General features: G+C 37.6%; 1 protein-coding gene across 7 annotated transcripts in view; it reads left to right on the forward strand.

Moving 5' to 3' along the window:
- BCLAF3 (BCLAF1 and THRAP3 family member 3) overlaps window positions 1-24,102 on the forward strand; it is an 81,396-nt gene that overhangs the window by 24,564 nt on the left and 32,730 nt on the right. For 5 of the 7 annotated variants that reach the window (XR_003612198.2, XR_003612199.2, XR_003612201.2 and 2 more), the window contains exons 7-13: window positions 5,209-5,384; window positions 6,885-6,993; window positions 7,704-7,767; window positions 9,265-9,380; window positions 16,095-16,212; window positions 18,940-19,035; window positions 21,179-21,334. Coding sequence is in view for 2 of the 7 variants with exons in the window: in XM_028122600.2 (XP_027978401.1) it covers window positions 5,209-5,384; window positions 6,885-6,993; window positions 7,704-7,767; window positions 9,265-9,380; window positions 16,095-16,212; window positions 18,940-19,035; window positions 21,179-21,334 (835 nt within the window). In the remaining 5 variants the exon portion in view is untranslated. Of the gene's footprint in view, window positions 1-5,208; window positions 5,385-6,884; window positions 6,994-7,703; window positions 7,768-9,264; window positions 9,381-16,094; window positions 16,213-16,473; window positions 16,548-18,939; window positions 19,036-21,178; window positions 21,335-24,102 lie in introns of those variants that run through there. The other 2 variants (XR_003612203.2, XR_015769487.1) reach the window with 2 other exon arrangements.

Raw genomic sequence — 24,102 nt, forward strand, 5'->3', positions numbered from 1 at the left:
ATAATTATTTATTAATGAATGGTTAAGTTGTGGAAGAGTTTTGTGGGGTTGGATTTAATTATGTATGGACTGATGAAGTATCCATAAAACTAAGGCAGTTCATGCCCTCAACAGAGTCATGTTCTCAACTATTGGCATAACTTAGATTTTCCTCTGCTTGAAAAGATTAAAATAATTGTAGAGTGGAGAGAGGTTTATTAGTTGGTTTAAATCTAGAGGGTTTATCCATTTTTTTGGAAGTCTGAGATGGTTGTTTTATGCATTCATTTACTTTCTTAGCTTTGGTCACATGTTGATGTATGTTCTTCCACTTATCAGTGTAGTTGAAGACATATGTGATTAGGATAGTGATTTTTCTAGATTCCTGTTTTATCTAGAACAGCAGTAGGTAGACACTTGCTCGAATGTTCACTGCATTGTTAATACTTGTATTAACAAAGACTATCTTCTAGTGACCCACTTTGTCAGAAACTGCATTATCAGAGATGGAAGTTACATATGAGTCATAATTATATGTTTCAGAATGTAAGTTAGGGAGCTGTAATATGAAAATTTCTACAAATGCTATTATGAACTCCAAACACTGTTGTGTACATCTTGAAGTCTTGGGGCAGATGAAGGGAGTTTTGGTTTAATGTTGGGCGAGTAGGTGAGAGACTGAACTTTGGTCAGGCTAGTAAGGAAGTGAGAGGGAGGAGCAGGGGGGGCCAGTCTCTGGAGAGGAATAAGCTGGTGTGGATGGACCTGAGGCTCCTTTGACCTCCCTGGCTGCTAGTACTAGGCATCTAGGATGGGAAGGTTGGCTAGCAAAGTTGATGCTGGACTGAGTTTATCAGTCACATTCGCATATAATCCTTTTATTCCCCACCCCCACCCCAGAAGAGCTACAGGAAGGGCCTCCTTACCCCCCATCAGGTCTTTCCCCATTCTGAAGGGGGATGAGGTAGGTGATGGGACCCAGAAGACATTGGAACCCTGATGCTCTAAGGAAAAGGGTGCTGCACAGGTGCGGGAACAGTGTGAAATACCATAGCAAGGATTGAAGGAAGGTAACCCAGTGACACAAGTTTACCTACCTGTGATAAGCCGTGGGTGGAGATACTTTTGTGATAACACAAACCTGCTGCCTCACTGTTCCGTATCACAGAAAGCTAAGGTTTTTTCCCCCCCCTAATATTTCTAATATATGTTTTTAAACATAAAAAATCAGTTGAGAGAAGCTTCCCTTTCATTTCTGTTTTTCACCCTAGCTTCTCTTAGTGAACATTCTGTTTCGGGTTGGGGTGCATAAGTTTTTGTCTTCCACTGGGTCCCTGAGCAGCTCTGTGACATCGGCAGACTACCTGGCCATGCCTTTTTGGGCCCAAATTAACCTGCAGTTCCTCCTGGCCTTACAACTTTGCTTCCATTGGCCATGTGTTGGTAACTGTTGAAGCTGGGTTGACAAGCTCATCATAGGATTTTCTGAACTTTTGTATATATTTGAGGTTTCATATCATAAAAAATGAAATATTTAAAATTTAAATTGGTCTAAATGAAGTTATAATTTTAAAATAAAAGTAAGCCAAGAAAGTTTAAAAAACACAGTTAAATTGGCCTCAATTAGAATTTTGAAGTCTGTCATCTTCTTAGCTGAAACTCTCATTACAAATTGTCCAAGTTGTTTTCCCTTAATCATTTATTCATTCAGCAGGTACTTTTTTTGCAGACCTGCCTTGTGTGAGACAGCCCGTTAGGGTACCCTGGGACTACAAATCGGCATAGGATTGTGTTTCTTCTCCTCTGGTCTAATAGACAATGGGGCAATGTTGGTAATACCGTGGAGCAGTGAGTGATACAAAAGGTGGGGCTCAGATGATCCCAAGCTGGGGGATTCTGGGAAGGCTTCTTTCAGGAGTTGTTGACATGTGAGCTAGGCTTCAAAGATTTTAAACATGTGGAGATGAGATGAAAGACTTTTTCTACTTATAGGTTAACAAAGGCAGGCGATACACACAGGAACTTTGAGGTGTGCTTCAAGTGGTCAGTGAAAGGGAATAGAGGGACAGTCGGCTGCAAAGGTGAGACTGCCACGGAGCCCGCCTGATTTGACGGGATGAGCTGATCAGAGAGGGCAGGAAGCTCAGTTCTGGCTGCTGCCTTCTTTCTGTGAGGTCACTTGGAAGGGCACTGGGCTTGGGGAGGCTAGGTAGGGGACTTTTGTGAAAAAAGATGCTGAATTAGAGGAAAAGCAGTCTCCCTGACCCTTTACCTTCAGCTCCAGAAATGCTAAGTGTCTTCTCAGGAAGACAGGAGCAAATGAATAACTGGGAGAGCACTTTATGGACGATAGGATGCTGTACAAAATGTTAGTTCTTAGGAGAAAACCGAGAACGGAAAACTTGGTATGTGTCACATGGATTCTGTTGTATATTATAAGCTTCCAGAGGGCAGGGGATCATCCATTAGTTTGGGTTGTTGTTGGGCTTTTTGTAAATGTTATTTTGCCATGCAGTTGGGTTTTTTGATGGATCTTAACTATGAATAAGAGGAAATTAAGGTTTAATGTGGCTTTTTATGTTTTCCTAGTTATTATGCACAACGCTCAGAACGTCAGAGGAAATATCCTTAGAGAGGGAAAAAAAACCAAACAGGTGGAGTTGGAGGAGGGAAGAGAGGAACCTGGAAAATTTCATTAGACCAGTATCAGAAATAGTACTAGAATACAGGTGTTTGGCTATATTTTAATTTTTCAAACTGTCTAAAATGCATCCCAAATGAGAACATTTAATCTTTTCAGTTTACCTACTTGTATTGGAAGTATTTCTTGAAATTATTCACTTGTAAAGCGATACCTGGCTTAGGAAATAGTAAAAAGGAAAATGTGAACCAAGAGGTGATTAAATGTACAGATGTAAATACCTAGCACATTTTGCGTTCTCCAGTTTCAAGAAGCCTCTTCTTATAGCAAAGCCATCCTAATTGTTTTTAACAAACTAAAATTTCAGGTGATACAATTTTAGCGTTTCCTAAGCTATGACAGTTTTAACATTTTTTAATTAAAAATCTTGCAGTGGAGTAACTCCAGGATAAATTGATAGGAAATGTAAACACTAAAATTTCAGGAATTAAGTATAGCTGTAAACTATACTATAGCACTCCTGGGGATTGAGGGTTAGGCATGGAGTGGGTATAAGAGTTATACCAGTAATTAACTTGTAATAAATGACAAGTAAATTTTAATAATGACCTGGTGGAAAACGAAAACTTTATCAACTAGTTTCCTCTTGGGAAAAACTGAGGCTGCAATACAAAACATTATCAACTGATTTTCCCTTATGGACAGATCATTTTTTTAGTTCTATTTGAACATCTTATTTTTCTCCTGTAAAATGTTTTTAAAAGCAATTTGTGTGTGTGTGTGTGTGTGTGTGGAACAGGCGTTTTGTACCATTAAACACAGTATTTGTAAGTCTTTGTTAGTAGAGATTGTTACAGGGCCATTCTAGCTTCTAGTGTTTATCACTGAATGTCTCTCAGCTAGTTACAGGATACACAGTGGAAAGCTTGGAGCAAATTAGGAGGAAAAAAGGGAAATGAGTTTTCTAATGAAAGTCCTGCTGATGAAGCAAGGAAACCATAGCAGTGGCATCAACCTGCTGCATAATCGCTTTTCCACGTTATTGCTTCGGCAGGGAGTTGTCTTGACAGTGCTGGTTTGAGAGCAGGGAGCACAGAAAGTCATATGGAAGCCTGGCCTCTGATAAGTTAAAAATAGGCACTTAAAACCGTCTTATTAGAGCAGTTAAAAAGTTTAAAGAATATCTGTAAGCTCCTCATTACCCTGGAGCTGTGTTATATATATGGCTGTTAAGTGACTTAAGTAAGTGAATCTCTGCGTGTGTACACCCACACCCCAGCATGTACCCATCTGATTGATACTTGTTATTTATTCCAGGGGTGCTGCTATTATTCAAAACATATTTCAGGGCTCTCTTGTAGGTTTATCTTCAGAGTCTGTAACATACTCATAAAGAACCCCAGCACTTGTAAATCTCAGTTCTTTGGGTAGTGAAAATGATTTTTGGGAAGAGGCAAAAGCTATTTAGAGTTAAATGCAGAGGAGTAAGAGAGCTGTAAGCTAGTTAGTGCTGTTTTGGGTCCAAAATGAGGTATAAATATAAAATGAGACATTTTCTTCTGTGACACATAATCTGCCTGCAGACAAAGAATTTAAGAGTAGTTTTAAGCAAGAACAGCTTTCTTGGAATAAGGTATAGTTTCCCATTATGACACTTGGAGAGATTATGTTCATACAAACACTCAGCTTCTGGGATGTAAAGCAAAACAACCAAGACATCCATTGTCCCAGCGTCATAGCACCTTCCCCATAGGGCTATTGTAAAGATTAAATGAGATCATGTTTGTAAACGAGTTCTGAGCCCCTGTGTTTGACTTGCAATAAACCCTCAGTAACTGTTAGGTGTATGTCATAATCATGACTTCATGATGATACCTTAGGTCAAGAGAGCTTTTAACACAAGTTATAAAGAATCAGAAAGCATTAGAGTGGTAGGATAGCTGGGGTTATATAATAAATGTTGGCATTTCTTTAAGGATACATTTAGGGTGAACACTAATTGGCTCTAATGGTCTTAACTTTGCTAACAACTGAGACTATTTGCTGACAGTTTAGTGAGATTTTGTAAGTGATTAATCTCAACAGAGTTTGATTTCAAAATACTAAGTTTCTCATTGCTGATATAGAGGTATAAGGATTTTTGTGAATTCAAAAAAGTTATTATGTTTGATATCAGCTTTTAAAGTGTGGTAGTACTTCAAGATAGTATAAACTTGCTGGATTTACAATTTTATGGACATTTGGGAGTAGAAAATAATCTAATTGATTATTTTTTGCATATCGACCTTTGATGCCTTGCTGTATTTGTGGAGGTAAAAATTGTTTAACTTAGAATTTTGAGGATTTTATTATTAAAGTGGCAAATATTTAATGATCTCTGATTTGAAAAGGAGAACGCAAAACCATGCATCTAAGGCTATTTCCTCCTACGCATTATTGCACATGTTCTGTGGCATACAGCTTAGTGCCTTAACTATAAGAAAAGATAAACATCTTTTTAGTTTTATAGCTATCTTGGTTAATTTTAATAAGTTCTTTTCTCAGTAAAATAGTTTCAAATTTAGTTAAACATTTACAAATTATTCTAGGGTTGCTTCTAGCTATTCCACAGAGAGACAGATGTCACATGATTTGGTTGCTGTTGGCAGGAAAAGTGAGAACTTTCATCCAGTGTTTGAACATCTTGACTCAACTCAGAATACTGAAAACAAACCTACAGGAGAATTTGCTCAGGAAATCATAACTATAATCCATCAAGTTAAAGGTTGGTATATTTTGCACATACATTAGGGATAACACAAAAATAATGTACTGATTTTTCACAAGATATAGGTAAATATCTGTGATATAGTAATAATTAATATTTCATTATAGATTAGGTCATTAACAAGGAAATTTGTTATAGAGAGTGTAAGGTATTAATTCAAGCCTCGTTCTTCATGTGTTGTTCCAATAACCTGGTACTTCAACTCATAGTAGATTACAAATTGAAAGTCAGAAAGGGAGAGGTTGACTGCTGCAAGACACAGGACTACTGAGAGTCGCAAGAAGCAGTAACTGATAACCAAACAGGAAGGAGGAAGCAACAAACACCGTATATGAAACTTGACAAGAACTCTGGAAGTCTAGGTATTGTGATATTCTTAAAGTCCCCTGAGGGCATTGCTGGGACTTTGTGCCATAAGGGTGAACATGAAGTGATTGATAAAAGATTCCGGTTTGATTTGGCATACTTTATTGGCATTGGGGAGTTGTATTACAAATACTTTAAATATTTGCATTAAATTGTTTCATTTTAGCTTCTGGCCAGTTTCCATTAATTGGAAAATTCAGTCACGTAGAACAACTTTCTTCATTGATGCTGCATAATAAAGCAATCATGGGTATAATAAACTGGAGACCTTCAAGAATTTCAAAACTTTTATTTTCTATTTCTTACTGGATATTTGCACTGATTTTATTTTTACCTTCATGCAACATATTTTGAAAACGGATTATTTTCTCTACATCCCTCAAACTAAGGCACATATTTATTTACTTTGAAACATGCAGTTTGTCTGAAACAGTTCACCTTCTCAGTTCCAGCCCCTCTCACCCAAAGGAAGTGTGATTCTTGGCAGAAAGGGAGGTGGTATTGCAGAAAAATCCAGGAGATTGTCCCAGAACAGGAACAATAAGTTAGGGAGAAGGACTGCTTAAGTAGCATTCTGATGGATCAAGTGTATTATCTTTCTCTCTGTCCTGTTAAAAGCCTTGTAGCATAGCTGATTTCATAATGTCTTCACGAACTTCAGTTAATGTTAATTAAAGTACAATGGCAAGTAGGACTCCTTCTGTGACATGTAAACAACATTTAGCATTTGTTCAGAATTGTTTTGATGTTTCAGGGTTGTTTTTATTTTTTCCTCTAGGTGAACTGTAAAACTGTACCATCTTTACTCCCCAGTATACTAAAGTCTTACCTAGGAGAAGAAAGGTCCTCACTTTCAGAGAGCCACTATCTTTTCCCCCAACAAATAAGCAGGCATGTCAAATAGGAACAGAATCCTTGCGTTCATAAGTCAGGCATTTTTTACTGTTGCTTAGGCTTGGGAAGGCATGTGAGCCCTACAAATTAGTCTGTGGAATAAGTTTAGGTCCCACATATTTTCAAGAGAAAACAGGTTGGATGTTTTTTAACAGTCCCTTCTTCCTGTGCTTATATATAATCTTTTAAGTGGAATCAGTTTTACACTGAGATAAAACTCTTTGTTTCCTTTTTCAGCAAATTATTTTCCATCACCTGGCATTACTCTACATGAGCGTTTTTCAAAAATGCGGGATACGCAAGCTGCAGATGTAAATGAATTGAATTCAGATCCAGAAATTCACAGGTAATGATTGATTATTGTATGCCCATTTAACTCATGGGAATAAGTCTCAGAAAAGATTTGGGAAGGTGCTGCCTTCTGGTTTTGCTGTAGACTCTAGGACTGCATTTCCTACCTAAAAGCCAGGTCTAACCCAAGCAGGTACTGGGCCAGTGCACTTTGATGGAATAGGTTGTATTAAAGCCATTGAGTAGCATTGTTTAAATGTCTAGGACGTTGACAATCTTTACCTACCTAACTTTGATTCTGCTGTGTCTATAGTAATTGCCTACTGAAGTTATCACTGGAAGAATGAAAGACAATTGTCGAGCCATTGAAATCATGGGTTGCTTCATGTGGTCAGAAATGGCTGTTCTGAGGGCAGCCGGATGAAAACCTATGTCTTCTTCTGCTGGCACCTGTCCGAGCAGGTGGTGTGCCCTGTCTTGTGAGCTGAGCTGAATCAATGTTAGAATGCAGTAGATCACCGGAGCAAAGTTTAAGGTTACACAGACTAGTGATTTGAGAACCACTAAGGCGTCGCTGTGATACTGTTCACAGGATATGTGTGTCCTGGGAGACTGCGGTGTAGATAAAACCCACCTGGTAGCGGGTTTTTTTTTGCTTCCTCCAAGACACGCCAACTTTATTTCAAATTCCATTCTCTAGTAATGGAATCAAGGTATCAGTGTATAACATAATTATTTAATTGTAATATGCCTTTATTATTTTAGGAGAATAGATATGTCTTTGGCTGAGCTTCAGAATAAGCAAACTATGGTATATGAACCAGAACAGGTAAGTGAATGCAATTTTTGCTGAAAGATTATCACACTGTTGGCATACTGATGGGAAAGCAAACTGGTAGTAGAGAGTAAAAAAAGGGAGTTAAAGTAGATGAGAAAGAAGGATTGAAACCCAGGAATCTGAGATTTACAAAGCTCTCCAAAGGTTCTAGTTACTGGCCAGGTTGCAGAGAGAACACTGACAAAAGACAAAAATATTCCCTAAGAGAGACAATCCCTAAGGGTAACAGCTTTGTAAAACTGACCTGCAGTTATAGCGTTTAATATTCATTCCAAAACTTCACACTGTAAAGCTTGTGGAAAGTATGTTTGATACCTACATTTTTTTCCCAAGCAGTCAAGTGGAATATTTTTTTTAAGTCGTACATGGATGAATGCAGAGCAACTTAGTTTAATTTGATACTGCCCTTCTGTTTACTGTAGAATGTATGAAAAATTCTGTGGAATATGAACTAGCAAAATAATGGAAATAATACTGAATTTGTATATTGCCATGCTTTGTATTCCCACCCAACACTTCCTCAACCCACACCTCCCCCCCCATTTCTTTGCTAATTAGAAAAACTCTATGGACTAGCCTGAGGGGGGGCAAGAAAACTGACTCTCGTTCTTGAAGTATATCAAGTTCTCAAAGAACTGCTAATTTAATCACTGAGAATAAAGTGTTTTTGCAGAGGAAAGATTTTAATACATTTCAGATAGAATATGTAAATACTTTTTTTTCACTTGTGAATGGTTATAATTTTTATTAAACTTACAGCGGTAGGTTGGTTTACTAAATAGGTGCTATTTTCAGAAAATTTCTATTCATCAAAATACTGTAATCAATTCATAGGAAATTTGAAAAATCACCTCTAACTCAACCACTTAATACAAAATATCATTTGATCATCTTTCATTGCAGTCTTACATCTGGCATTTTAACATAGCTACTGTCATAGTATATTAGTTTCAGATGCTTTTTGTTTTTTACTTAATAATGTTGCTTTTATGTAAAATCTCTGAGCTCCCCATAACTTTTTATTATTGAAGCTTTTTAAATTTTAATTAGCTTTTCTCAGTAATTGGTTTTTTTTTCACGTTGACTTCCACATAGCCTATATTAACCATAATTTAAATGTTTGTGTATTATTACTTTGACTTAAATTTCCCATGAAATCATTCTTCCCTTCCCCTGTAAATTTATTTTATGTTTAAGTTGCTTTCGTTTTTTTGATGATTTTAAATATAGCACTTTGAATATATTTGGGTAGATAGCCTTTTCTTTGGGATAGAGTCCCAGAGGTAGGATTCCTGGTTCATTGTTATGAACTTTTCTGTCTGTGCATTGTCAATTGTGTCTCAAAATATTTTAATCGATTTACACTACCATTAGCAGGGTGAATACAAGGTAACTTATTTAGGACTTTTACTTAAGGTTCTTATTAGATATGGTCTTTGTGCAACTAACAGTAATGTGAATGGTTTGTCTTCTGTCAAAATTCCTCAGACTCTGGTCAAAATAATAGATCCAAATGATCTACGACATGACATTGAAAGAAGGAGAAAAGAACGGTTACAGAATGAAGATGAGCACATTTTTCACATAGCTAGTGCTGCAGAGAGGTAATCAGTAGATGAAAAACATCCTATTATCAGGGAGCTTTTGGTTTTAGCATATTTTTCAATTTTTGTGTGTGATGATTTTCATTTTAGTGTAGGGATTTAATCCTTCAAATCCATTTTATATGTTTAAGTGAAATCTATTAAAATGTTTTGAAGTTATTCAGTGATCATCATATGCTGTTTAATTGAAACAACAAAAACTCAGGGGTAGGTGAGTATTTGAGGTCTTTGTAATTCTAGAAAAGAGTGTAACAGCTTTTTGATTATTAGCAGGTGCCAGGACCTGCAAGTTTATGGACTATTTGACTCAACCTCATTGAAACTCTAACATATTCTGCCGTTTAGATTCTGGTACTCTGAATATTACAGAATTTCCCAAGGTCATTACAGTTCTCTTTTGGAACTCTTCATGGATGTCTGTCCATGAAGCAGAGGCAGGGGTAGTAGAAAATGTGGAGGTGACAGGAGTTGGAATCCCACCTCTGCCATTTTACAAGCTGTTTGCTCGTGGACAAACTGGCTTAATTTCTGGAGCCTTTTCCTCTATAAAGTGAGAACTAATTTATGATGTGGACAGGTTAGAAATATTAAATGAGCTGGCACAGGCAAAATACTTAAGGCATGCATGGCAAATTGATTATCAGTAGATCCTTGTTTTTCTTTCCCAACTCTGTACTTCTTTTTAGGGGCTCTGAGTATTCTAGATTGGCCCCAATTTATCTCTAGTTCTAAAAACTATGTGGGATTCATGGCAACTCTGGGACCCTGTATGATTATGAGGTATGATTGAATAGGACAAAATATCTACTTCACCCAAAGTTCTTCAGACTATTTGGATCTCTCAGAAAGCAGGAATGTGTGAATAGGAAGGGCCAGTGCTAATTCTCTTTCCATATTCCTTAATATCAAATTAGTAAGATAATTGACTAGACTTTTAAATCAGGTCTGGGGCTAACTAGGTCTTAGTCACAATACATGGAGCTTGTTTAAAACTGGACTTGATGCTGATAATAAGTTTGGGATTCATTAAAAGATAGCAAAACTGTGTGTTGAGGCATATAAAACAGCTGAAAATAAAATAGTTAAAATCTCGTCCCTTGGTGGGTGAAAGTCTCCAGTTTCCTGATAGGACACAGCATGATTGTGCTCTTCAGTGACATAAGCTCTCTCTCATGCTTTTCTTAACTCAGCAAGTGTAAGAAACTCAGTGTGCCAAGAAAGAGGACTTTTAAACCAGATTTAGGATAATCAGCATTTTATAAAAACCATGTAATGCTTCAGAATATATCTTCACCCTTTGAGGTGAGAAAGGGCTTGAGCCCTGGAGTTGCACCTCAGTTCAGCACCTGGCTCTGTAGACACCTAGCTATGTGACTGATCTGAGGCAAGTTATTTAATCTTTATTTCCTCATACATCAAATACAGATGAGAATTATACTTAACCTTATGGTGGTAGTTAAGATTAACTGAAGCATCGGGTGTAAGGTACAGAGTAGCTGGTCAGCATTAAGTATTATTAATGTTCACTTTGAGCAAACATTTGCATGGTGTGTAGCATGCAAAGATGTCTTTCTGCAGTGTCTTTTTCTGGGTGTTTTAGACTATTTTATTTGTATTGGATAGCTGGTGTGGCATAGTGGAGCCATGAGGATTTTTTTAATTGAGATATTACTGACCATAAAATTCATCCTTTCAAAGTGAATTTACTAGTTTTTAGTATATTCACAGAGTTGTGCAGTTGTCACCACTGTCTAATTCCAGAACATTTTCACCACTCCACAAAGAAGCCCTGTAACCATTAGTTGTCATTCCCTATTTCTCCCTCCCCCCAGCCCCCGGCAACTGCTAACCTACTTTCTGTCTCTATGGATTTTCCTATTCTGGACATTTCATATAAATGCAGTCATATAATATGAGGTCTTTTGTGGCTGACTTCTTTCATGTAGCATATTGTTTTCAACATTGCTCCATGTTGTAGCATGAATATTCCTCTTATGGCTGAATAATACTCCATTGTATGGATAACCACATTTTGTTTATCCCCTTGTTGGTGGATAGTTGGGTTCTTTCCACTTTTTGGCTTTGGTGAATTATGGTGCTGTGAATATTCATGCGCAAGTTTTTGTGTAGACATATGTTTTCATTTCTCTTGGATATATACTTAGGGTTGGAATTGCTGGGTCCTATGATAATTCTGTGTTTAACTTCTTGATGAACTACCAGACAGTTTTCCACAGTGGCTGCCTCATTTTACATTCCGATCAGCAGTGTACGAACATGCAGTTTCCTCCCATCCTCACCAGTACTTGCTATTGTTCATCTTTTTAAAAAAATGACTTAGAAAAAAAATCATTTAGAACCTTTAACTTTATCCTAATTCGATTTCCTTCTTAAAATAAAAAAAACTGTTGATTTTATCCTTTTGTCTTAGAAATTCAGTCTATGAAATTGATCTCATTACTATTTTTGCATAAACCTGTTTAGTCAGGTCAGTATTTAGATTTCTGTAGAAATTCAGAAGAAATGAAACATGGAACACTACATCAAAAACTAATGATGTACTGTATGGTGACTAACATAACATAATAAAAAAAAGAAATATGAAATCATAAATCACAGGATGTAGCAATTTCCCACCTTTGTGATCTTTTTTTCCCTCAAGCAGTTATATGCAAGCCCTGTGTGTATGTTTGCCCACCATTGTATCCCCACTGCCTTGAGCTCAATTCAGAGCTGTTGAATGAAGACTTTGCAAAGGAGTAGATAGGACAGAGGATACTTACAATGTAATGCATTTAAGCCTTGATTCGTATTTATTCCCTAATGCATAAGGTGATCTTTCCCAAGAAAGCCTAATGCTAGGACATTCTGTCTAGTCTCAAAGACCCTCTTCTCTCTTTTTCCCCCCACTTCTGACCAATCTCTTACCCTAATATCTCCATGTCTTCTGACCCACTCTTTATCCCTCTCGTATCCACCCTTACTAAGTTCCATACAGTGTTACCAAGGTGTTGTACTGTATATATAGGCATGGTGTGTGGGGGATAAAGCAGCTTCAAAATAAAATAGTAGACTTTGAGAGGACATCAGACTGCAGAGACTTTCCTTTTAGCTACACAGGGTATAGAAAACATACAGCGAAAAAGTATACACAAAGTCCTTGTCCTCGTTGAGCTTACAGTTTAATGGTAGGAGAAAATAAATAAATACGTGTCGGTGAGTGAGAGGTGAAAGTAAGGCAGAAGAGGAAGCTTAATAGGACAGTGATAACGTGTGGTGTGATTTTATTTAGGTAGTTATGGAATGCACTTAGGATTTTTTTTTAATTGAGCAGGGATGTGAATTAAGTGAGGGAGTTAGCTGTAAGGTTTTTTTAGGGGATAGTATTTTAAGGGAGGGAACTGCAAAGGCAGAGACCCTCAGGCAGGATCATGCTTACTCCTGCTTAAAGACTAGAAAGCAGACCAATAAGATTATTAGTGGGAAAGGAAGAGAGTGAGGTGAGGCCAAAGAACCTTAGAGGACATGATGACTTTGTATTTTATTCTGAGATTATAAAACATTTTGGGTTCTAACCCAAGAATATAATCTCATTTAAATTTTAAAAGATTCACCCTGTTGCTGGGTAGAGAATGGACTGTAAGAGCAAAAGAAAAATCATTTCTTTCTCATGTAGAAAAAGATTACAGTCAGGAAGTCAGAGCATGGTAGGTTGGGTGGACCCATCAGGAAACCGGCCTCCTTAGATCTTGCTCCTCAGATAACCTCTGCACGTGGTGTCTGCCTCATGGTCCAGGATGGGTGTTTGTGCCCTGGCCATCAGGTCCATATTCTAGTCTTGTCTTTAAAGACTTCGTGGAATTTATACATGCAGCTTCAGCAACATTGGTCAAAATTTAGTCTCATGGCCATACCTAGCTGCAGGGAGGCTGGGAAGTAGTTTCTTTAACTTGGACACTCTTTTGCCTGGTCGCAAATATCAAAAGGTTTAAATTTTTTTATTGTGGCAAAATATACATATAATAAATTTTACCATTTTAACCATTTTTAAGTATACAGTGCGTTGGCATGAAGTACGTTGACAGTGTTGTGCAACCATCCACACGATCCACTTCCAGAATTTTTTCATCTTCTCAAACAAAAACTCTGTACCATGTAAAGAGAAACTCCCCATCCCCTTTACTCCCAGCCCCTGATAACCTCTATCCTTCCTATCTCTGTGAATTTGCCTATTCTCGGTACCTCGTATATATACGTGGAATCATACATTAATTGTCGTTTTGTGTCTGACTTATTTCACGTAAGATAATGTTTTTCATCCATGTTGTATCATGTGTCCAAATTTCATTTTTTAAAAAAATTTCACTCCTTCGTAAGGCTGAATCATATTCCATTGTATATACCACATTTATTTGTCCATTTTTCTGTTGATGGACATTTAGTTTGTTTCCATCTTTTGGCTATTGTAAATAATGCTGTTAGGAACACTGGTGGCATCATCTTTTTGATCATAGCCATCCTAGTAGGTATAAAATGTTATCTCATCGTGGTTTTGATTTGCATTTCCCTAATGGCTAATGATGTTGAGCATCTTTTGTGTGTCTTCTTTGGAGAAATACCTATTTAAATCCTTTGCCCATGTTTTAAGTTAGATTGTTATATTTTTATTATTGAGATGTAAAGAGTTCTTTATATATTCTAGACATTACTCTGTTATCAGATATATGCTTTGTAAAGAGGATTTTTAGAAGTCCATGGTTTTATTTATAAAAGTAGTAGTATACAAAAAAAAAATAAAAGTAGTAGTATATGCTAGTGGCAAACATTTGGAAGTATATAGTATAAAAATAAAAATAGAAGGCATTCTTAATTTCATGAGGCAGAAATGACCACTGTTAATACATTTCTATATTTTAAATAATTAAAATTATCCTTGGGGCACCTGGCTGGCTCAGTCTGGTAGAGCATGTGACTCTTGGTCTCGGGGTTGTGAGTTCGAGCCTCGCATTGGGTATAGAGATTACTTAAAAATAAAAAATCTTGGGGCACCTGGGTGGCTGAGTCGGCTAAGTGGCTACCTTTGCCTCAGGTCATGATCCTGGAGTCCCAGGATCCAGTCCTGCATTAGGCTCCCTGCTCAGCAGAGAGTCTGCTTCTCCCCCTGCCCCTCACTCCACTCTCATACTCTCTAGCTCTCTCAAATAAATAAATAAAATCTTAAAAAAAAATAAAAAATCTTTTTTTTTTTAAAGTAGGCTCCATACCCAATGTGGGGCTCAAACTCATGACGCCGAGATCAAGTCAATTGCTCTACCAATTGAGCCAGCCAGGCACCCCCACAAAAATTTTTTTAAAAAATTATCCTCCAAATACAGCTTTGCACCTCACTTACTATCATATCATGAGCATTTTGACAGAACATGAGAGTTTTTAACATTTCATAATACCCTGAGTAGCTATTCCAGGTCAGTTTTGGGGGTCAAAACTGGGGCCACAAAATGAACCACCCACAGTGCCTCCTGTGAAGGGATCACAGCTTGCTGGGTAAGACAGGCAGGTGCACCAGCATTTATATACATGAGTGATATAGTGCTCGCTTCGGCAGCACATATACTAAACATGAGTGATATGTGTGAACACCCCCAAATGCTTCATGCACACATAGCAGGGGTATCTAGTCTACCTCGGAGGGGTCTGGAAAAGTCTTCCTGGAACAGTGCAGTTGGAGCTAAATCTTAAAGTTGATCTAAGTGGAAGGAAATTACAACAGAAGGGATTGCTCATGCGAACTTGAGGAAGCAGGAGAGATTGTGCGTGTAGGGAACTGCGCAGGGCTAAATATTTCTAATGCCCAGTGTGCACGTGGGGGAGATGGGAACAAAGCGACCAGTGAGACAGCAAGGACCAAAGCAGGAGGGGCCTTGAAGGTCATGGTGAGGAGTGTGGATTTTATCCTGATATCAGCACGGGACCTGTGGAAGGGATTGAGGCCGGGCTGAGGCAGTGAGCGGTTTGTTCACCACAGAGCAGGAAGGGTCTGAGGAACATTGTGGGGAGATGTGGAATGTGACAGGGGGAAGACTGCCCAAGGGCTGTGAAAATGAGGCCCCGCCGTCAGAAGAGAAGCCCAAGGAAGGAGCTTCCCTCCCAGGTCTGGCTGCCTGGGAAGAGAAGTGACTTCTGGACATTGTGATGACAGGAGAGGGGAGCTGTCCTTCGCTCCTGTGGCCCAGCAGAAACAGAGGGCTCAGCTCTGCTAATGAGAGTACCTGAGCTAGTCACATTCTTTGTCTCTGGTGCTTTCATTAATAAGAGTCTGTCAGCAAGGGGGGCGACCCCGTGCTGCCAAGGTCTCAAGAGCAGTGATGATTTTCCCTCAGAACACACATTCTACATATGGTTTCAGGGGATTACAACCCCCAGGAAACCTGTCCTTGGACCCCAGATTGAGAATCCTGGTCCAAACCTTGTTTCCCCCTATTGCTGACTCTCAACTTAGCTAAATAATGTTTGTTGAAAAATGAAGGTTTAGCCCTGATAACTATCATTTCATTTGTAATTTTAGTAGTGATAGATCTTTGAGGTTTGTTGTTTGTTTTTACTGTTTTGCTGCTTTAATTGTCTCTGAAGGGGGCAATTTGATTTCTCTTCTTTACTTGTTGGGTAAAGGTAAACTAATAAAATATTCTTACTTTGTCTCTTTCATTTTATTAGGAGTGATCAGCATTCCAGTTTTTCGAGGTTGAAGAATACTACTCATGTTGATGAATTCCAAAAACCTACAGGTTTTGTAAAATCAAATTTTAGAAAATTTATTCAGAAACCTCACATGGTAAGATTGCAGTTCCATATTTTTCATTTTTGTACACTCCATTCTCCTCACATATATCTATATGTATAGAGAGCGCCAGTATTTTTCTAACTGTTGATTAAGTACATGTTATGATTCTATTGTTCAGTGTTAATATTCTGTTGAGTCTTACACTTATGACAGAGGAAATAGATATCTCTGATTTAGTAGGATTTTATTTCATTTATTATAGTACTACTTTCTTAAGATTTTTTTTTAAAGATTTTTTTATTTATTTGACAGAGAGAGAGATAGCAGAGAGCAGGAACACAAGCAGAGGGAGTGGAAGAGAGAGAAGCAGGCTTCCTGCCGAGCAGGTGAGCCTGATGCATGGCTCGATCCCAGGACTCTGGGATCATGACCTGAGCTGAAGGCTTAATGACTGAGCCACCCAGGCGCCCCTCTTAAGATTTTTTTTGAGAACAACTTTATTAAGATATAATTTACATACCATAACATTTTCACCCCTTTTAGGTATACAATTTAATGATATTTTATAAATCTACCAAGATATGTAACCATCACCGTAATCCAGTTTTATAACCTTTTATGACCGCCAGTAATAGCCCTCATGCTTGTTTAGTTATTTCCTGTTCCCACCCCTAGCTAACCACTAATCTACTTTCTCTCTCTAAAGATCTGCCCTTTCATAGGCAGTTTAAAATATGGCAGCTGACTTTTGGAATAAGAGCAAGCAAGTGACAGCTAGAAAGTTGGAAGCCAGAGTCTGCTTGTAATCTAATCTCCAAAGTGTGATGTTTTATCACTTCTATCACACGCTGCTTGTAAGAAGCAAGTCACTAGGTCTAGCTCACGCTCAAGGGAAGGGGGATGACAAAGGGGCCTGGATACTGGAGGGTGGGGCTCACTGGGAGCCTGGTCAGAAGCTGTCTGGTACAGTCCTCCCGCTGCGCCCCAGTGATTCACATCCCTTCACTTGCAAAATACACCCTTCCCTACCACGGTCCCCCAAAGTCTCATCTCATTACATGTATCTTTGTGCACTTAGTCAAATTTATAGACTTAGTATAAATTGAAGATGACTGCTATGTAAAGGGTTTTATATGACTTTTTTTTTTTCAAACTGTGGAGAGAGATAAAGGTATGAAAGAGGAAAATTTGTGAGAAGTACAGCAAATGGAATGAATAGGTTTAAGACTTGATTTTGGAAAAAAGGAACTTCAGAATGGGCCCCATCTTTTCTGTTCCCATTAAAGGATTCCTGTTCTTTGCAGTTACGGTCTTAATACTCTGACTTTTGATACTTTCCTAGTCATGGCAGGAGCTTCACCTCAAATCAGTTATCTGAGTCAGCAAAACCTGCCCCCTGCAGTGTTGAGAATTTGTTTTCTTCTTAGGCAGTGGGAACTCTTTAGCAACAGTTCCGTTCTTTCCTGGATGCCTGAATAAATACTGGATGTATGGTCCATTTTCCAAAAGTCACTCACTGTGTTGTACGGGAGGAATTTTTTTATACTTCTCACATTCATGAATTAAACTAGCCCCTCATAAACTAGCACAGGTTACGTGAAGGAAGATGTATGTATGTTCCTAGAGCTAAGCTACGTGCTACCTGTTTTGTGTTCTTAATCCTATACATTTAAAATGTGTTATTTATTTTTTTTTAAATTTTTAATTTTTTTATTGCAGTGTGGTTGACCTACTGTGTTATATTAGTTTCAGGTGTACAACACAGTGATTCAAGAAAGCTTTGTGTTATTCTATGTTCACCACAAGTGTAGCTACTGTCTGTCACCGCACAACATTATTACAAGTACCATTTACAGTATTCCCTGTGCTGTACCTTTCCTCTCTGTGACTTACTCATTCTACAACTTACTCATTTCATAACTGGAAGCCTATATCTCCCACACCCTTTCACCCATTTTGCCCATCTCCTCACCCCCTCTCCTCCAGAAACTATCAGTTTGTTCTCTGTATCTTTGGGTCTTTTTCTGCTTTTTGTTTGTTTACTCATGTTTTTTGTTTTTCCTTTTCCACATATAAGTGAAATCTTATGGTATTTGTCTTTCTCTGACTGATTTTGTTTAGAAAGACACACTTAGTGTCTTTCTCTGACTGATTTCATTTCACCCTCTAGGTCTATTCATGCTGTCGCAAATGGCAAGATCTCATTCCTTTTTGTGGCCAAGTAATATTCCATTGTATAGATACCATATTTCTTTATCCATTCGTCTACCGATAGACACTTAGGTTCCCTCCATGTCTTGGCTATTGTAAATAATGCTGTAGTAAACTGGGGTGCATATATCTTTTTGATTTAGTATTTTCATTTTCTTTGGGTAAATACCCAGTATTGGAATTGCTAGGTTATATGGTATTTCTATTTTTAATTTTTTGGTGACTCTCCATACTATTTTCCACAGTGGCTGCCCCAGTTTGCATTCCCACCAACAGTGCCTGAGGGTTCCTTTTTCTCCACATCTTCGCCAACACTTATTTCTTGTGTTTTTGAGTCTAGCCATTCTGACAGGTGTGGTGGTATCTCACTGTGGTATTAATTTGCATTTCCCTGATAGTTAATGATGTTGAGCATCTTTCCATGTGTCTGTTGGCCATCTATATGTCTTCTTTGAAAAATGTCCATTCATGTCTTCTGCCCAAAACTCATATTTTTTAAATGGTAAGATGAACTTTTAAAAATAAACTTTAAATATATTAATCCATACTAATACTTTTTTCATGCAGAATTATACTATGCAGAGAAAAGACATCATTACTCAGAAACCCTTTGGAGTTGAGGAAAGACATCAAAACACAACAGGCTTTAGAAGACCTTTTAAGGTATTCAGTGTTATTTTCCATCTAATTCTAGCTTTGGGTTTATGCTTTGAACATAATGTTCTAAGTGTTAGTAAATTAAAAGCTGCTTTTGTGATATTTCAAATAGTAGCTATAAACTAATATTTGTGGACATAAATTTATAGTTAACTATAATCAGGTTAATGATAATCCCTTTCCTCAGGACTTGTGTTTCAGATATTTTTTTAACCATTGGAACCCTTTTTCAAAGATTACGTGGAAAACACAAATATATAAAACAGATGCAGATGGGGTGGCTCTTGATGAGGAGGCAGACAAGGTTTATCTCTTTCCCCATACCGCCAAAAGAAAGGAAAATAATCTAGGGTTTTTTGTGAAAGTAGCAGGCAGGCTGGATAGAGTAGTTAGCTCATTAGGAGGAAATTAGTATGAGCATAAAAGTAGTATAATCTATCCCCAAACCATAGACTAGGAGGTAGTTGAGTGGTCTTCTATTAATACCTGGCTTGTTGAGAGGCATAAATTCTAGATGTCGACAGACTTTTTTTATTTGTAATAACACAACCTGAAGGCATTGTGCAGATAACGGCCAGTTTTTCATGTACCTGAAAACAGGTGTGACATTAGGTTTTCAAAAATAGCACTGGCCATAGAATATAAACATGTTTTATACTATCTTTTGATCTCTTGAGTAATGAGCCACAAAATCAACTGAAAATGTGATGTCTGTGTAACTCAGAGACAGTGTAGCTGGGCTTTCTGATATGAGTGCTTCCTACATGTTGTTCTTCTCATTGGTCAGATATAGTTGTTTGTAGTATTTTTCTAAGATCCTTACAAGGCCTATTTCCTGTTACCCTTTCTTCTTAAGGGAAAGTTCTTTAATATTAATTATTTTTAAATGTTTTTTAAAATATATGCAATAATCTTTCCTTTCGACCAATCATTTAAAGCTGTGTAATGTTATATGATTGTTTAGAAATTCACAATTATTTATAGTAAAATCAGGAGAAGAAATAATCCTTTCTAAGAAAAGGAGCTATTTCATTAAAATTTTCTTTTTAATGGACTAATTCAAAGCAAGATAGTAGTTACTTTATTAGATATGTAAAAATGAACAGTGTAAATTTCAGGATTAGCTCTGATACGTTAAGTTTGCGCAGATAGCTTTAATGAAACTATAGTGTCTTACTCTTATTCTGTCTTACCTGAATTTTTTGTAGCCTTAAGAAAATAACTGGAAAATAGGCCTGGCATAAATGCTTTTTTAAGTAAAGTAATGTGCTTCATTATGTATGACATACCCATTTGTTAAATAATTCTAGAAAGAGGAATATGCTTGGTTTTTTATAATTACTCCATTATAATATACCATTTGTACATTTCCCACATGGGAATCAAACAAATATTCATTGTCCTCTTATGTCTGTTGTAATACTGGGCAGTATGTGGGCCAAGAAATGGTCTTTTTCAGTGTAAACTCTTATCTTGAAAATATTTGCTATAATGGTATTTTTATGGTAAAGAAAGATGGGCTTGAAGAACTGACAGGAATGAAATTAAGAGAGTTTTTGGTTCTTAAATAGATGTTGATACTTAATGTCTTCCCCCCATTTGGGATTTGATATATTTCATTATGAATCAGAAGGATAATTTTAGCTCATTAGGTAAGGTTTTAAAAGTTGCATTTGTTTTTACATGATAAATTTGAAGAATTTCAAATTTTTTTAACTTAGTTTTTAAAATTGCTTTTATGTAGGGGCGCCTGGGTGGCTCAGTGGGTTAGGCGGCTGCCTTCGGCTCAGGTCATGATCCCAGGGTCCTGGGATCGAGCCCCTTGTCGTGGAACTCTGCTCATCAGGGAGTGTGCTTGTGTCTCTCCCTCTCCCTCTGCCCCTCCCTCCACTCGTGTTCTCTCTCTCCCTCAAATAAATAAATAAAATCTTAAAAAATTGCTTTTATGTAAATTTTAATCATTATATAAAATAAACTACGAGCCTAGTTTGAAGAAAACATACTTTATAACCATCATTAACCTCTTCCATTTTAATATATATAGTGCCTAGAATCAAGGGTGGTTCCAAGTACCAGACGTTTTTCCATTTCTTTTACTAATAGATTTGGAAGCTGTAGTTTTTACACTTAATTGTTTTTTTCTTTACAGACCAAATTTAGAGGTGGCAGATTCCAGCCCCATTATAAATCAGGCCTAGTACAGAAGAGCTTATACATTCAGGCTAAATATCAGCGTTTACGATTTGCTGGCCCAAGGGGATTTATCACTAATAAATTCAGAGAAAAATTACTGAGGAAAAAAAAGGTTAGTTGCATTATGGTCATTTAAAAATGTAGAGTGACTTTTGAACTCCTAAATTATTTCTTTTTACTAGATCGAGTGTTTTTTTTTTTATTTAATTTTGACTTAAGTTACAGCCTAAATCTCACAGATGTTCTTATTGCATGATAGTTGAAGAAAAAATTCAAGGAGTGATGGTAATAGAGTTGTGAGACTGTTTAATGTTAAAATGCTTTTTGCTGTTGTGCCTCAAATACTATGAATATGTCAAGCTGTTTGAACTTTTTACTTTGGAATGTCTGTTGTATGATTAATCTTTGAAATGGAAATTCAGGTAAAGACTTTTAACTGGTATATTTTAGCCTTATACAATGTGAATTATCTAAGTACCAAAAAATATTGAACTGACTGTATAAAAAGGGCACGCAATTGCAAAATACACTGATTTTTCTTTTCCCCCATTCATGTGCTTTTTATTGTGATAAAATACATATAACATAAAATTTGCCATTTTAATCATTTTTAAGAATACAATTCAGTGGTAGTAATTACATTCATAATGCTTTGCAACCATTGCCACATGTGCTAATTCTTAATGTTAATAAAAAGTTTCTTGATAATTTGAATTTTGTTCTCTTTTAGTTGTGGATTGATTTTATTTAAATGTCATGTTGGTATTTGAAAATGCAGCATAAATATGATATAAAATTGCATTCTATATATTTTAAATGAGAACAATAGCATTACATCAGTTAAGTGAGGCATGTTTGCCAATTTTCTGACTCATTTTTGTTAATTTGGGGCTATATTTTCTCTGAGAAATGTATGTGTATCCAGTGTTGCTATCAAATAGTCCAACTGTGGTTTTATAAATTTTCTAACTATAAATGTTCCCTTAAATATTCATACCTGTGAAACCTTTACCCTGAGCTTGCTTAGTGATTTTAGTAAAACTTATTTTTCGAAAGATGGACTAGTAGAATGGAATTGTCAACTGTTTTTTTTTTATAAAGTTTTTTTTTTTTTTTTTTTTTTTGACAGAGAGAGAGAGAGAGAGCAGGAACACAAGCAGGGGGAGTGGGAGAGGGAGAAGCAGGCTTCCCATGGAGCAGGGAGCCCGATGCAGGGCTCGATCCCAGGACCCTGGGATCACGACTCGAGCCAAAGGCAGACGCCCAACGACTGAGCCACCCAGGCGCCCCTCAACTGTTTTTTTTTAAGTTTTAGAGTTAACTGTATCTTCTGTAATTTCTCTCACCCTGCCCCCCGCCCCCCAATTTTAACTGAATACTTTAGGCAAAGTTTCTAATTTCACCATGTATGTTACTGTTGATGTTATTGATGTTATGAAAGCCATCTCTTCTTTAAAAATGTGAATGTAATTGGACACATTTTCCCCTCTTGTACACCTCCCTACCGTCAGATTGAGTTGCTGCTTTTCTTCCTGTCTCGTGTGGCAAGTTTCTCTGCAGCAGATCTTCTAGGTATTTGTCCCCAATCACAGTTGGCGGGCGTGGCTGTTCACAGGGAAGCGAGTCATTGATTTCCACTCACGGAGGAAGGCAGAGGCAAGCCTTATTCTCAGTTGTGAGTTTGGGTTTCAGGTACTTGTGTTTCTCTTCTGTTTGCTCTGTGTTATCTTCCTTTGACTCCATTTTTCCTCCAGTTTTTACATGGCTGGGGGTTCCTGAGTGCTTGACTGTCTGTCTTAGCCTGCAGTTTCTATATGCTCATTGAACTTGTGCCATTTAGTTATTCTTTTCTTAGCCTCACCATGCCCATTTCTTACCACCCAGTCCTTCCAGACCACATTGACCACCAGCTTCACTTAACAGTAAATAGAAACCAGACATCAGGCCTTCATCTTAGGACATCCCAGAAGGGCACCTGGGTGGCTCAGTTGGTTAAGTGTCCAACTCTTGATTTTGGTTCAGGGTCCTGAGATCAAGCCCCCCATTGGGCTCTGTGCTCAGTGTGGAGTCTCCTTGGGCTTCTCTCTCTCCCTCTTCCTCTGTCCCTCCCCCTGCTTGCACGCGTTCTCTCTCTCTAATAAATAAAATCTTAAAAAAAAAAAAAAAAAGAAGTGTGTCCAAAGGGAGCCACAAGCTGCTATGAATCCCCAGTCTTTAGGGCCTTGGTTTTTGTATCATGCAAAATGTAGCAGTTACATCCAAAATGTAGCAGTTAAGGTCCAGTGCAGCTCATTGCCTGCCCTCCTTTTGCCTTTTGCTGCCATCTGAGTGCTTTAGAAGTAGTCCCAAGACACTGCCCTTTTTAACAGTGTCTACTACTCTTTTTTCTTAGGCCTACCCTTCCAGATGCTACTTCATATGTCTTTGTATTGTAGCTACATTGACATGGGCTTTTCCATTTTGGCTACTGTCAGTACGTATAAGCAAGGCATAAATAGGTTTTTTATAGGTTTGTGTTTGAACAAGGCCCAGCTCTACAAGTATGGCATGAAATTAGGTACATACCCTACTATTAGCACTCTACTTAATGGTTGAGTTCCACACATTCCAGCCTTTAGGGAAAGGAATGAGGCATTGCAGTTCTCTGTTTCTGCCAAGGTCTGAAGTAAGGTACTTAAGGCTTATCTGGCCTTTGGACAGTCCCAGTAGTGTTTTGCTACTCTGAAACCCTATTCTATGTGTATAAACTGATGACTTAGACCTATTCATTTCACCTTACCCTTTATGCCCTAAAGAAAGGAGATGAAGGCTTGGAGTCTTCAGTTTTTTCCAGTCTTGCTTGTGTCCCCTTTCTCTTAGATTAGGGACACTTGTGCTCAA

The sequence above is a fragment of the Eumetopias jubatus genome, unplaced genomic scaffold (assembly GCF_037043125.1).
Source record: "Eumetopias jubatus isolate StellerSeaLion01/CBP00866 unplaced genomic scaffold, mEumJub1_p1.0 scaffold_11, whole genome shotgun sequence".
Classification (NCBI taxonomy): Eukaryota; Metazoa; Chordata; class Mammalia; order Carnivora; family Otariidae; genus Eumetopias; species Eumetopias jubatus.